At 38.5% G+C, this 14285-nt stretch overlaps 1 protein-coding gene across 3 annotated transcripts in view; it reads left to right on the plus strand.

The window, feature by feature from the left end:
- The window catches only part of RIOK1 (RIO kinase 1), a 38334-nt gene that overhangs the window by 13641 nt on the left and 10408 nt on the right, over positions 1–14285 (plus strand). For all 3 annotated transcript variants that reach the window (XM_059688554.1, XM_059688555.1, XM_059688556.1), the window contains 10 exons: positions 3362–3452; positions 4575–4644; positions 5696–5738; positions 8499–8591; positions 9366–9478; positions 9581–9661; positions 10552–10638; positions 10946–11083; positions 11329–11432; positions 11639–11745. In XM_059688554.1, the coding sequence (XP_059544537.1) occupies positions 3362–3452; positions 4575–4644; positions 5696–5738; positions 8499–8591; positions 9366–9478; positions 9581–9661; positions 10552–10638; positions 10946–11083; positions 11329–11432; positions 11639–11745 (927 nt within the window). The remainder of the gene's footprint in view (positions 1–3361; positions 3453–4574; positions 4645–5695; positions 5739–8498; positions 8592–9365; positions 9479–9580; positions 9662–10551; positions 10639–10945; positions 11084–11328; positions 11433–11638; positions 11746–14285) is intronic.

Consider the following 14285-nt stretch of genomic DNA (forward strand, 5'->3'; position numbering starts at 1 on the left):
CTTATCCATTCAGTTACCCTATGTCTTTTGACTACAGCATTTTATCCATTAACTTTTAAGATTATTATTGACTAGTGGCCTGGTGCACGAATTTATGCACATTGAAAGGAAATAAATTAGAAGAAATATTTTAATATCGCTATTCGTCTTTTCTGTATAATAGAAGTGTTAACCAATTCATGATCAACAATGACAGATAGAAACATATGCATGCGATTGGTGCCAGCGAGAACTTTATATCTATTGCTCATGCATGAGTCAACTTAGCCTTTTATAGATATAGAATAAACTTGCTTAATTATACCTGCTTTCTGATTTAGCTAAACTTTTTCCAGCCCAGTGAAGCACTCCATCTTCTCTTTCAGGCAATTGTCAGCAACACAGCAGTAAATATCAACACAAAGCAGATTATTATTGTAGAGCATGCAAGGTGAACAAAGGGTAAAATATTTTAACTGCAGCAGTGTTTGACTATATTCTGCGCAGTGAGAAAACCTAAAGTTATTTTCAAGGTCCACCATTTCTTTCTTCTTTTCAGTCAGGTCAAGTTTCTAAGCTTTCTAAATATCTGTTTTCCAGCTAATGGAAAGAAAATAGGATTCCACCGAATCTCCTATCTACCTACTCCAGGACTTCAGTGAGGATGAAATGAGATGAGGCATGTGAAAACACTTCACTGACATTTGGTTACAGTGTGAAATGTTTCTACCTGGCTATAAAGCAAGTTGTGTTTCTGGGCTGAAGAAACTGCAAGGAGGCTAGTTGCTAGGGAGAGGAAGCTGGGCGTTGCTATGTGACTTCATTACCTGGATGGTCATACATTTAGCATATTAGCCATACACACACACACACACACACACACATATGTATTTATTTATTGCCATTTTAATGTTCTTTGTGTCTATGATTCTCTCTCCTTTTCTTCTTCTTTTTTTTAAAAATATATTTTATTGATTTTTTTTACAGAGTGGAAGGGAGAGAGATAGTTAGAAACATCGATGAGAGAGAAACATCAATCAGCTGCCTCCTGCACACCTCCTACTGGGGATGTGCCCGCAACCAAGGTACATGCCCTTGACTGGAATCGAACCTGGGACCCTTCAGTCCACAGCCAGCGCTCTATCCACTGAGCCAAACTGGTTAGGGCTTCTTCTTCTTCTTAAAGCAGTCCCTTTAACGTGTCTTGCATTGGTGGTATGTACTCCTTTAATGTTTTTTTGTTTGGAAAGCTTTTTATTTCACTTTTAATTTTAAATTATATCCTTGCTGGATACAGTAGTCTTGGATTTAGACTCTTGCTTTTCATTACTTTGAGTACTTCATGCCACTCCCTCTGTCCTGAGTGTTTCTATTGAGAAGTCAGTTGACATTTTAATGGGAACCTCTGTAGGTAATTTTATGTCTCTTGCTGCATTTAAGATTCTGTTTTTGACTTTAACATTTTCTATTTTAATTACGATGTATCTAGGTGTGGTTCTCTTTGGGCTCCTCTTGATTGGGACTCTGTGCCTTTTGAACTTGTGCAACATTTTCCTTCACCAGGTTGGTGAAGTTTTCTGTCATTATTTCTTTAAACAGGTTCTCTTTTCCTTGCTGTCCCTCTTCCCCTTCTGGTAGTCCTATAATGCATATGCTGTTACATTTCATGGTGTCCCAGGGTTCCCTTAATCTATCTCCCTTCGTTTTCATTCTTTTTTTTCCATTTGCTGCTCTAATTGTGTATTTATTTCTACTTTTTCTTCCAAATTGCTGATTCAATCATCTGCTTCATCCAATCTACTTTTAATACCTTCCAGTGTGTTCTTGATGTCAGATACATCATTCTTCTATCTGTTTGGTTCTTGTTCATGGCCTCTATTTCCTTTTTCATGCTGTTGTAATTTGCACTAAGTTCCTTAAGCATCTTTATTACCATTGCTTTGAACTCTATGTCTGATAGGTTGCTTGCTATTTCATGTAGTTCTTTTTCTGGATAGTCTTTTTCTCTCGTTTGGGGGTTGCTTCTTTGTGTCCTCATTGTAGCTGTCTTTTGTATTTGCTTCTATGGATTTGATAGAACTGTTGTGCCTCCCAGTCTTTGTGGGCTGGCCTACTAAAGTATCTTGAGGGGTCCAGTACTGCGGTCTCTTTGTTCACCTGAGCTGGATGCTCTAAGAGTGCCCCTTGTGTGCGTTATTTGGGTTCTCCTGTTTTAATTTGGACTTGATTGTTGATGTCCTGTTTGTGGGAAGTATCTCCCCTCCAACTTGCTGCCAGTGAGGTTGGGGCCCATTGGATTTTGCTCTGATGTTGTTGAATCTGGTCTCTTGGTGTCTCTATCCTGGGTCTCCTGGAAGCTGCTCTAGTGCAGGTGAATGTGAGTCACTGTCCCTTTCCGGCCCTGGGTATCCTAAGTGAGGTCCAAGAGGTTGAACCCTCTAGTAGTCCAGTGGTCAGGGACTCCTTATCCCAGAGGCTGGGTCTGCCTTGAGTCTCACGCCTTGATTGTCTCTGTTCTGAGTTGTACTCCCTTGCCCCATGGATCTGGTCCCCCAGGTGTCAGCTGCAGGTGCTGGGGATTGGCGGGGGTGTGTGCGCACAGTCCCCCTCTGGCGTTTGACTCCCTGTGTGGTCCTGGAGCCTGCTTGCAGGGGATTCCCTGCTGGGGACTCACTATGTGGTCCTGGAGCCGCGGTAGGGTTGTTTACTAGGTCCCGCTTGCATGCTACTCCCTGCGGGGTCCCAGAACCTGTGGCCGACTCTGCAACTCACTGTGGGGTCCTGGAGCCCGTGGTGGGGATCCCTTGCGAGGTCCCATTGGTATGAGGCTTACTGCACGGATCTGGGGTGGTGTCCAAGGCTAGTGTGGGTAGTGGTGAGGCTGTGCTCCTGGCTGCTGCTGCTCCCCCCTTCAAGATGGTGTGGTTTCCATGCCAGAGCCGCGTCTGCCCAGGGAGTGCCTGTGGTGGTAGCAGGGGGCTCTTTGTCCAGAAGAACCTGATCCATGGCCCCTGAGACTCCTACGGGATCTGTCTCTTACACACACACACACACACACACACACACACACACACACACACACACACACACACACACGTCTGCACTCCCCTCTGCTTTGCTTACTCAGTCTCTCCCTCACTGCTGCCCTGCCAGCCACCATGTTGAATTTCCCGCAGACTCTGTTTCAGCCAGTAACTCTAACCATCTACTTCAAATGCCTTTTTAATAATTTTGAGCAAATTTGATTGATTCTTACCTTACGGTACTCCTGTAAGTATTGATGCTTTAATAGTTAACAATGAACCAAGGGGAAAACGTGGTGATGAACGTTAGATTTGTATTCATAACTGGTGCCTAAAATTCTGGAACTCATTTCTTCTAGGCAAATCGGCAGCCTTCCAACTATAATTCAACCAAAATGTCTACTCCAGCAGACAAAGTCTTACGGAAATATGAGAATAAAATTAATCTAGGTGAGTTTGTAAAATACATTTCTTCATTGGGCTATGAGGAAATTCTTAAAAAATACATGAAGTATTATAAAGATTTATTGGATCAAGAAATATTTGTGCCCTGGCCGGTGTGGTTCAGTTGGTTGGCGCATTGTCTCACACACCAAAAGGTTGCAGGTTTAATTTCTGGTCAGGGCACATATCTAGATTGTGGGTTTGATCCCAAGTTGGGGCACCTGTGGGAGGCAAGCAGCTGATGTTTTTTCTCTCTTTTCTTCTTCTTCTCCCGCCCTTCCTTCCTCTTCTTCCTCCAAATCAATTAAAAACATACCCTTGTGTGAGAATTTAGAAAAAGAAAGAAAAAAAATGAGTATACTTGGTGTTACTGACTGAATAATGCTTAGAGAAAATAAGAACTTAGTAATTTAAAAATATTGCTTGAAGTGAAAGACTTTATTTTAGCTTATACTTTTTTTAGTTCTTTTTCTACCCTGTTGTACAAATACAAAGTTACAAATATATTCAAGTTATTGTGTGTTTTGTATTAGATTTTTGTAGGATGTTGAAAATACTAGAATGTTGAATATAATTACATTGTATTTACCAGAGACATTTTATGTAGGCATTAATCATTTAGTGAGCTGTTGAATGTAAGGAATCAGAATGTTTTGAGAAAAATACAAAGTTGTCTTTCTCTTGTAGACATCAACTTGTTATAAATCTAGCACACTGTCTCATATTCCTATCATTGTCTTTCATGGACCTGAAATTTGAAATGAGACTGAAGTTTTTAGGATTAAACTTGTAATCCAGGCAGTTACATTATTTATATTAGTTGTGAAAGATATTGTCTGAAATTCAGCATATGCGGATATAGTATTTTTGAGGGGTTTCTGTATCTGGATTTCTGTGCTCAAAATTTATAGCTGTAGTGATGAGAGTGACACTTGTTATCAAGGAAACACAACCTAGTGCTTATCTTTAAAAACGTTAAAACCTTTTCATTACTTAAATATATTCTATGTATAAGAAAATATTTAGAAAATAGAGAAGGAAGAGGGGAGAAGAATCCCATTCAAAAAGACTATTAATGTCTTTCTGTCTTACATGTTGTTCACATTGTGGATTTTTTTCTTTTTTCAGATAAGCTAAATGTTACTGATTCTGTCATAAATAAAGTCACTGAAAAGTCTAGACAAAAGGAAGCAGATATGTAAGTAATATTTTAACTATAAAACATGGCTGATAGGGACTAATTCTAGACAAATTAAGTGGTCTTGTGATCATAATTATTTTACAGAGGATGGTATTTTTGTTTTGGGGTGTATATTTTGTATATTTAAACTTTTTTTTTTTTTAGCTTAAATACCTTTGTTCACAAATGTGGTCTTAGGATAACAGTGTTTGAAATTTCTGTTTAAATGTTTAAACTGTTAAAATTTTAGCATAAAAATGCTCCCTTTTTAGAATTTATTTCAAAATTATTCCCTTTCATGACATTTTTTTTTTTTAATGGTATAACCGAAAACAGATTACATTTACACTTCTGTTCTCAAAACCAGTTGTTTAAGATCTGGCTAATTTCTATATGCTGTTAACTCTAAGACATTAACAATATATTAAAACAGACACTAAGATCATACAACTAGCAGTGTTAGAACTGAACTTAAAAACCAATTTTCTTATGGTTTATTGCTAGGCCCAAGTGATCCTAACTTTTTGAGAAACAACATAGTCATTTGTTATTTTATTCAAGTGTCTGAATCTTTGTGTTTGAAATTTTATTAATTTAGATTTGTGTGCTAATTGAGTCACTTAGTGTGTGAACTGAAGTATTTTAATATGGAACTCAGTAACTGTCTTGAAATGGTGTCTTGTGTCTGAAGAAAAGGACTCTAAAGAGAAAGCCTTATATGTTGACTTTAATTCTGTATTAAATATTTGAAGGACAGTATAGACTTCATCTTTTCCTTTTTACAGCATAGTTCACTTTACCCCACCTATCTTTTTTATTTAATGCTTCTAAATTATGGCTATAAATTTGTTTTCTGCAAATATGCTCCTTTTACCCTAGGGAACGGAATTGCTTATTAAGGAGAAATGAAATACGTTTTACTGAGTGATGAAATTACGAGATCTTGAAATCTGTTATTAAAGAAACTACCTATTTAGGAATTTCATGGAATGATGTACATGTAGAAACTTTTTATTTGGCTTCTGTGACTAAATTTTGAATGTCACCTATACTTTTTGTTTTTGGTTAGGTATCGCATCAAAGATAAGGCAGACAGAGCAACTGTAGAACAGGTACAATTTAAATGTGTTACAAGTTTTTATTTTAAAATAGCATTTTTCTTCTCTTTGAATTATAGTTTGCTTTTATCCTTCTTATTTAATGCTAATATTAAAATGCTAATGCTAATGTCTAAAATTATTCCTGTATAAAATTACTCCTTTTTATAGTTTTGAGTTTAGAGCTCTACATTTTGCTTTATTGCACTATTAATAGACAAATTTGAGTCATGCCCCCCTCTGTGGCCCTGTGAAGCCACCATGTAATGCTTTCATCTGCTAGGGGGAAGCAGAATTGATTGTAAGACCAAAAATCTTTTCTCTTATCTTAAAGAAGGTCTGCAGGAATTTTGTCAACTTTCTCAGAAGATAGAACAGGTATCTGCCACAAGATAGGATGGATGGTAATGCGTGTGAGAGAGAGATGGTAATGCCTTAAATTTTCCAATTAGAAATCCCTTACTTGGTTTAGAAGTTAATGCTTGTTTGCTTCTTTTTATTCAATAATGGGAGAAAGTTGGCCCCTATTTTTCCCACATGTAGAGGGTTGTGATTGGATGTTAGTATTGACCCAGATTTTTTATGTGAACCAAGTCATAAAAAAGGTCAGAACATTGCTACTGCAGCCTACCACTCTCTCCCTGCCCACACCCATATGTACAAATACACTTTGGAGTAGTAGCCCTTTTGACCTACAGATCCTTGGTTTAAGACACAGCACCCCTTCTACTATTTACCTCAATCCCCAAAGGAGTAACACCCTACCTGAGCTCCAGAACCATTTACTATATGCAATTGAAGAATTTTACATTTAGTCAGGAGCAGGTCTGAGATCTGTGTCTCCATTATTCTCTAATTTAGTTATTTTGTGTGATTTCTTTTTGTGATTGAAGACAAAGTGTGGACCCGCACAGACAGATGAGGCAACTTTAATTTTCAAAGAGCCTAAAATAACTCAGGCAGAAAATCCTTTCTTTTTCTCTTTTGAAATTAATTTTGAATGAGAGTATGTATCTTGAGTCTCAAGCTGTCTTTATAAAACATGTATCTGTAAGTTTATTCTCTTATATTTCTCTTTACCTATTTTGTTAAGCCATTTCGATATGCTGCTCCTTTCTACCCCGTAACTTGGCTACAGATCTCTATCTGGATTCCTGTGTTCAACCAGCGTACACCCCCACTATTTACCTGTACAGTAGAGAAGGAATGTTCACTCACTTTCCTTTTATTCTCTTCCCATTGCTATGGATGTAGTTTGGGTTTTAGTTCTGCAATCTTTTAAGATTATTTTGTTTCTATTAACCTTAGGTTTCTTGTATGACCGCAGCCACCTCATTGAAAGATAGACTCTAGAGCAGGGGAGGGGAACCTTTTACCTGCCAAGGGCCATTTGGATATTTTTTACATCATTCACAGGCCACACAAAATTATCAGCTTAAAAATTAGCCTGCTCCATTTGGCCAAACATATAAACAACTCACCCCTAATGCCTTGGCAGGGCCGGACCAAATGATTTCGTGGGCCTTTGATGATCCCCTCCCCTGCCCTAGAATATAGTTTGATTTGGCCATTTGACACTGTCTCACTTTATGCAGCTAGTAGGTCTGTCTGAGCCATGAGGAGCTCTTGCGGTCTCCCTTGAAATTGCATGTAAATATGTAGCTGCTTCAGTTTCAGAACTAGACAGGAGCAGGCTTTAGTTCATTGCCTCCTGTTTGTTAAAGAAGACTTTGGAATCTTCTTTTTAAAAATATTTTTATTGATTTTAGAGAAGAAGGGAGAGGGAGAGAGATAGAAGCATCAATGGTAAGAGAGAATCATTGATCGGCTGCCTTCTGCATGGTACCCACTGGGGATTGAGCCCACAACCCCAGCATATGTCCTGACTGGGAATCGAACCGTGACCTCCTGGTTCATAGGTTGACGATCAACCACTGAGCCACCCTGGCCAGGCTTTGAGGTCTTCTTTCCTCAAAATTGACTGCTCTGGCTTGGAAGGAGACCCTTCCCCTGACTTACTCATCTATAGCAAGGGGCTGCAAACTCTTTTAAGTACTAAAGAATAAATACTTTAGACGTAGCTCACAATTCTTTTTTTTAACAAGTATTTTAAAATATAAAAACCATTCTTAGTTTGCAGGCTGTAGAGAAACAGGCTGCCACCTGAATTTCACTCATTAGCTGTAGGATGCTGACCCCTGGTTCAAATAGAGTGGCCACTGAGCACTTGGAATGTTGCAGGTTTGAGTGAGACATGCCATAAACGGAAATACACACCAGATTTCTAAGACTTAGGGTTACAGAATGTTAAATCTCTCACTAAGTTTTAAAATATTGATTACATGTTGAAATGATAGTGTTTTAGATGTATTGGATTAAAAAAAGTGTATAAAACTAATTTTACCTGTTATCTTGGACATATTTTAATGTGGTAAAACTAGAAAATGTAAAGTTTCTTATGTAGTTTGCTTTGTGTTTCTATTAGCAAATGGTCTGGAGTCAGTTTCTGCTTCGCTTGGACTTGGTAGCCTTTGATTTCTATGACCAAATGAACAAGTTTATTGTCTCTTTGGTTTATTGTCTCCATGGTTCCTGTGGCCTCCACCTCCCATTCTCTTTACTAAAAATTAGAATGAATGAAAGTACCATAATAGCAACTCTCAGTTAGCCAACCATGGTACAGTTAGGTTCTTCAGTTTATTAATTGTCAAATTCTTGAATGAGAAATAATTGGTACCACCTTTCTGAACTTCTATTTTTGGCATTTCTGTTTAGGTGTTGGATCCCAGAACACGAATGATATTATTCAAGATGTTGACTAGAGGAATCATATCAGAGATAAATGGCTGCATTAGCACAGGAAAAGAAGTGAGCTTTTCTTTGGATGCCTGAATGTTTTCATGTTAGTTTTCTTATTTCAGATAAGAAATGAAATTAAGGCATTTTGTAAATAAAATGTTCCTTTAAAAAGAAAGTCAGTTTCTATATACAAGTTAAGATAGTTTAATCTGTGTTTCTAAAAATGGCTTTATTAATATTTATCAAACGGTAGGAAATTATGCACATAATTTTGCCTTTTCGTGCCATTATTCTAACGTATTATGATTCCAACTAGCTGTGTTCAGCAGTACAGTTAGATGGTCAAGTTACTGCAGGCCTGAGTCCTAATCAAGTAGCACTAATAGGGGCAAGGGGCTATGGTCTAATTTCTAGTCAGCTAATGTCTTTCTCATTTTTTTCTTTGTATATGGATATGCAGAAAGACAAATGTGTTTTTAAATTAGCAACTCATAGATAGGAAGCAGTTCTTAGTAAAAATCAATTTATAAATCATGTGATGTGAGAATGTCTTCATGTATTTTCCACATGCTTGAGATATAAAAATGTTTCAAATCGCTTCTTACATGTATTTAAGTTGGATTTTACTATATATGTAATTGGAGATATATTTATTGTGTCTTTTGGTATGATGGTTTATGATTTAATTCATATATTCAAAGATGGTGTTCCTTATGCCTATTATTTCAGTTCATTTGACTTTTTTTAACTTTTGAACATAGAATCAAATAGATTGAAAAAGTAAAATACTGTTTGTAGTTATTTAACACAAACTTAATTTTCTTTGGTTTTGACTTAAAATAGGCTAATGTATACCATGCCAGCACAACAAATGGAGAGAGCAGAGCAATCAAAATTTATAAAACTTCTATTTTGGTGTTCAAAGATCGAGATAAGTATGTAAGCGGGGAATTCAGGTGAGCTCAGAATTTTTTCTTCAGTTAGCTTAATTTTAATATTCTAAAAAATAAAAAACTAGAACAGGATGATTTAAATAACAAATTGTTTTCTTGTTCAAGATTTCGTCATGGCTATTGTAAAGGAAACCCCAGAAAGATGGTGAAAACTTGGGCAGAAAAAGAAATGAGGAACTTGATCAGGTGAATGGGGGTGTCTGTGCTGTCCCTGCACATTGGCTTTGGTTCTTTCCCACCCGCAGATCCCAGTGGTTCTGTCTAAATCTAGAGACACGGTGGAGCTGTTCAGGTCCATTAGATCTACTGAGGGAAGTTAGACAAGTAAGAGCCACTGTATCTTTTCTGGGTCATGTAAAGAGCCTTAGAAACCATGTGAAAACTTTTAGAATTGATACTGAGGATGATAAAGAGCTGTTATAGGATCTTAAGCAGGCAAGTGACTTAATTAGATTGTGAGAATGATGGGTCATTTTTAAATAGATATTAGAGTTTTAGACAGTTTTGTTAGGCCCAAAACTCTTTATTAGTTTCCTTATTTCAGCCCAATTTTGGACACATTTATATAGTCTCTGAGTTGATACCTTCTTATCTGCTGTACATAAGTGACATATGCTGGCTATTTTAGTATTAAGCAGGTATTAATGATTGTTTTGAAAACCCTTCTGAAATTTGGGTGTGCTCAGTTAGCTATTAGGTATGAGTCCAACTGTTTTTACTGATCATTGCTCAGGCTAAGCAGCTTGAAAAATCATCGCAGACATACCTGTTATATTTCATCAACTCTAAGGCTCACATTTTTTTCACAGTGTAACATCTTTGAAATTGGATTGGGTTTTAGAGGCTATGGGATGTTGTTGTTGAATTGCCAGTGTTTTGTCATTCTTGATGGTGCATGATGGTGCTACTTAAAATCATTAGTGTCTTATAGTTTCTGAAATACAGTAATATAATTGGAAGACCCTGGTGCTGTTTCCTAACAGCAATATTAATCTTGTGTACTATAGTTGTTGTAATTGTTTCAGATGCTGTATTTAGCCTTTTCATTTGTCCTTTTATCTGTTTTAATATCACAGGCTGAACACAGCAGGGATCCCATGCCCAGAACCTATCCTGCTACGAAGTCATGTTCTTGTCATGGGTTTCATTGGTAAAGATGACATGTGAGTATGTGGATGGCCTAATAATTACATGTTCAGAATTATATTTTTAATTGCTTTGAATTAATTTAATCTTGGAATATTTTTTATGACTCTTTTCCATTGTATTAGTGCATTAATTTATAATACATTTTTGACTATTTTATACAGTACCTGTTTATTGACAAGTTTCTGGAAAGGAACACCTGTAGTGAGCCAGGTTGTTCAGTGATGAGTTGTTGAAGAGAAGTGCCTATAATAAATTTAGTATAAAGCACGAAAACTTGGTCCCATCAGTTTATCTTCATTGTTTATTTTATTCTTATTAAAGGCCAGCACCCCTCTTGAAAAACATCCAGTTATCGGAATCCAAGGCTCGTGAGTTGTACCTGCAGGTCATTCAGTACATGAGAATAATGTATCAGGATGCCAGACTGGTCCATGCAGATCTCAGTGAATTTAACATGCTGTGAGTATGTTTTGTTCCTTAGGAGCCTCCCATAAGTAGTTTCATGTCCTTTAAAAAAATAAAATTCCAATTCCAAAATGTCATACTAAATTCTAATGTTTTAAAGGTGGCTTCCACATGGTCACAGTATAGGATTTGTTTCCTGCCTTTGGTGACCTTAGTCATTGAATTGAGCCCTCATGTCACCATAGTGGAAGTGTGCACATCACTGGTGTTTCTCACATCCCTGCTTGTGTGGCTCGCAGGTACAGTGGTGGGGGTGTGTACATCATTGACGTTTCTCAGTCTGTGGAGCATGACCACCCACATGCCTTGGAGTTCTTGAGAAAAGATTGTGCCAATGTTAATGGTGAGTGGAAATTGTAGTTTTCTCCCAGCTTGTTTGTGTGTGTTGGTTCTATACTCTGTTATAGTGTTGATATAAAATTTTGGCACTGAATGGTTTGATGCAGTGATACTTACGCCATTAGCTGGCAGATGGTGTGTTTTTATTTCTTTGTTTCTCTATAAAGTTGTTCCCTTGTAAAGCTGTGGTTAACATTTTTCTTCTGACAGATTTCTTTTTGAAACACAATGTTGCTGTGATGACTGTGCGGGAGCTCTTTGAATTTGTCACAGACCCATCAATTACACAGGAGAACATGGATGCTTATCTCTCAAAGGTGAGATGGGGTAAGGGAGAAAAAAATAGAAAATAGCAGTAGTAATTTGCATTATGGCACTTCTGAGGACTTAAATTGCTCCGCATAATTTTTGTTCACTTGACAGTTTCCTGAGACCTTTTTCTTCTGATTTCACAAATGGAGAGTCAGAAGGATAGTAAAAAGCCAGTGGTAAAGCGAGGTTTCTTGACTTTAATCATTAGGCAGGATTACATCGATTGTCAAAGTTATGGAAATTTAGTAAGAAACCTGTTGTTAGCCTTTGGTCATTAATTCCTTTCCTTTGTTTCTCATAGGCCTTTCTGAATGACAAAAATTTTTAAATTGTGGTAAAATATACAAAGCATAAAATTGACCATTTTAACCATTTTTAAGTGTACAGTTCAGTGGCATTAAGTACATTCACATTGTTGTGCAACTACTGTCCACCATCCATCCACAGAATTTTTTTGTCTTTTGAAGCAAAACTCAGTATTCATTAAACATTAACTCCCCATTTCTCTTCCCAGCTCATTCTACTGTCTGTCTATGATGTTGACTACTCATATAAATGGAATCATACACTATTTGCTTTTTCTGGCTGATTTATTTCACTTAGCATAATGTCCTCAAAGTTCATTTGTGGTGTAGGATGTGTCAGAATTCTTTTCCCTTTGAAGATTGAGTAATAATTCCATTTATGTAAGTAGCACATTTTGTTTATCCATTCATCCACCTATTAACACCTGGGTTGCTTCCACCTTTTGGCTATTGTGAATACTGCTGCTGTGAACATGGGTGTACAAATATCTCTTCAAGACCCTGTTTTCAATTCATTTACATGTATACCCAAAAGTGGAATTACTGGATTATATGGTAATTCTGCGTGTAATTTTTTGAGTAACAGTCATACTGTTTTTCTCAGTGATTGCACCATTTTACAGTTACATCAACAATATGCCATTGTGCAAGGGTTCTGATTTTTTCACATACTCACAAACACTTGTTATTGAGTAGCTATCCTGCTGAGTGTGTGGTGGTGTCACAAAGTTTTGATGTGAATTTCTCTAATGATGTTCAGCATCTTTTTATGTACTTGTTTGCCATTTGTATATCTTCTTAGGAGACATGTCTAGTAAAATCTTTTGTATGTTTTTTTAATCAGATTATTTTTTAGTTAAAAGAGTTCTTTATATTTTCTTTTGTCAGAAGAAAAACATTAACAACAGCTTTACAAGGGAACAACTTTATAGAGAAAAAAAGAAATAAAAATATACTGTATGTGCCCTGACTGGGGATCAAACCTGCAACCTTTTTGTGCACTGGACGACATTCAACTGAGTTGTACTAGCCAGGGCTCAAATATTTTCAATCCAACAGTGGTTGGATCGAGAGAATACAGATACACAGATATGGAGGGCCAACTGTATTTTCATATTATCTACTAGAGGCCTGGTGCACAAAAATTTGTGCACTTGGGGGTGGGGGTCCCTCAGCCCGGCCTGTGCCCTCTGGCAGTCTGGGACCCCCTCAGGAGATGACCACCTGCTGGCTTAGGCCTGTTTCCCAGGGGATTGGGCCTAAGCTGGCAGTCAGACATCCCTCTGGCAGCCCGGCAGCCCTTGGGGGATGTCTACTTGCCAGTGGGGAGCAGACCTAAGCTGCAGTCGGACATCCTTAGTGCTGCTGAGGAGGCAGGAGAGGCTCCACCGCCACTGCTGTACTGGCAGCCATCAGCCTGGCTTGTGGCTGAGCAGAGCTCCCCCATCTGGGAACGCACTGACCACCAGAGGGCAGCTCCTGCATTGAGAATCTGCCCCCTCGTGGTCAGTGTGTGTCATAGTGACCAGTCTTTCTGCTGTTAGGGTCAGTTTGCATATTACCCTTTTACTATATAGGATAGAGGCATGGTGCATGGGTGGGGGCCTGCTGGTTTGCCCTGAAGAGTGTCCCGGATCAGGGTGGGAGTCCCGCTGGGCTGCCTGGCCAGCCTGGGTGAGGGGCTGATGGCTGTTTGCAGCTGGTCATACACCCTTCAGGGTGGGGGTCCCCACTGGGGTGCCTGGCCAGCCTGGATGAGGGGCTGATGGCTGTTTTCAGGCTGACCACACCCCTTTTAAGGTAGGGGTCCCCACTGGGGTGCCTGGCCAGTCTGGGTGAGGGACTGAGGGCTGTTTTCAGGCTGGCTGGTGACTGAAGCTCCCAGCCTCCTTTTTTTCTTTCTTTTTTTATTCTGTGATTTATTTACCTTATATAATTGAAACTTTGTTGCCATCACTGGAGCTGAGTGCTGGGCTCCTGTTCGCTCCTGCTCTGTGGCTACAGCCTGCTGAAAGCAGGTATCTGGGGTTTGTTTAGCTTCTATAATTGAAACTTTGTTGCTTTCGGAGCTCAGAGCAGCAGGCGGTGAACCTTGGCTTCCTCCATCACTGGAGCAAGCAAGCCTCCTGCTTGCTTCAGCTGCATGGCTGCCGGCCGCCATCTTGTTTGGGTTAATTTGCATATCTCGCTGATTAGCCAATGGGAGGCGTAGTGAAGGTATGGTCAATTACCATGTTTGT

Source organism: Myotis daubentonii, chromosome 3 (assembly GCF_963259705.1).
Source record: "Myotis daubentonii chromosome 3, mMyoDau2.1, whole genome shotgun sequence".
Classification (NCBI taxonomy): Eukaryota; Metazoa; Chordata; class Mammalia; order Chiroptera; family Vespertilionidae; genus Myotis; species Myotis daubentonii.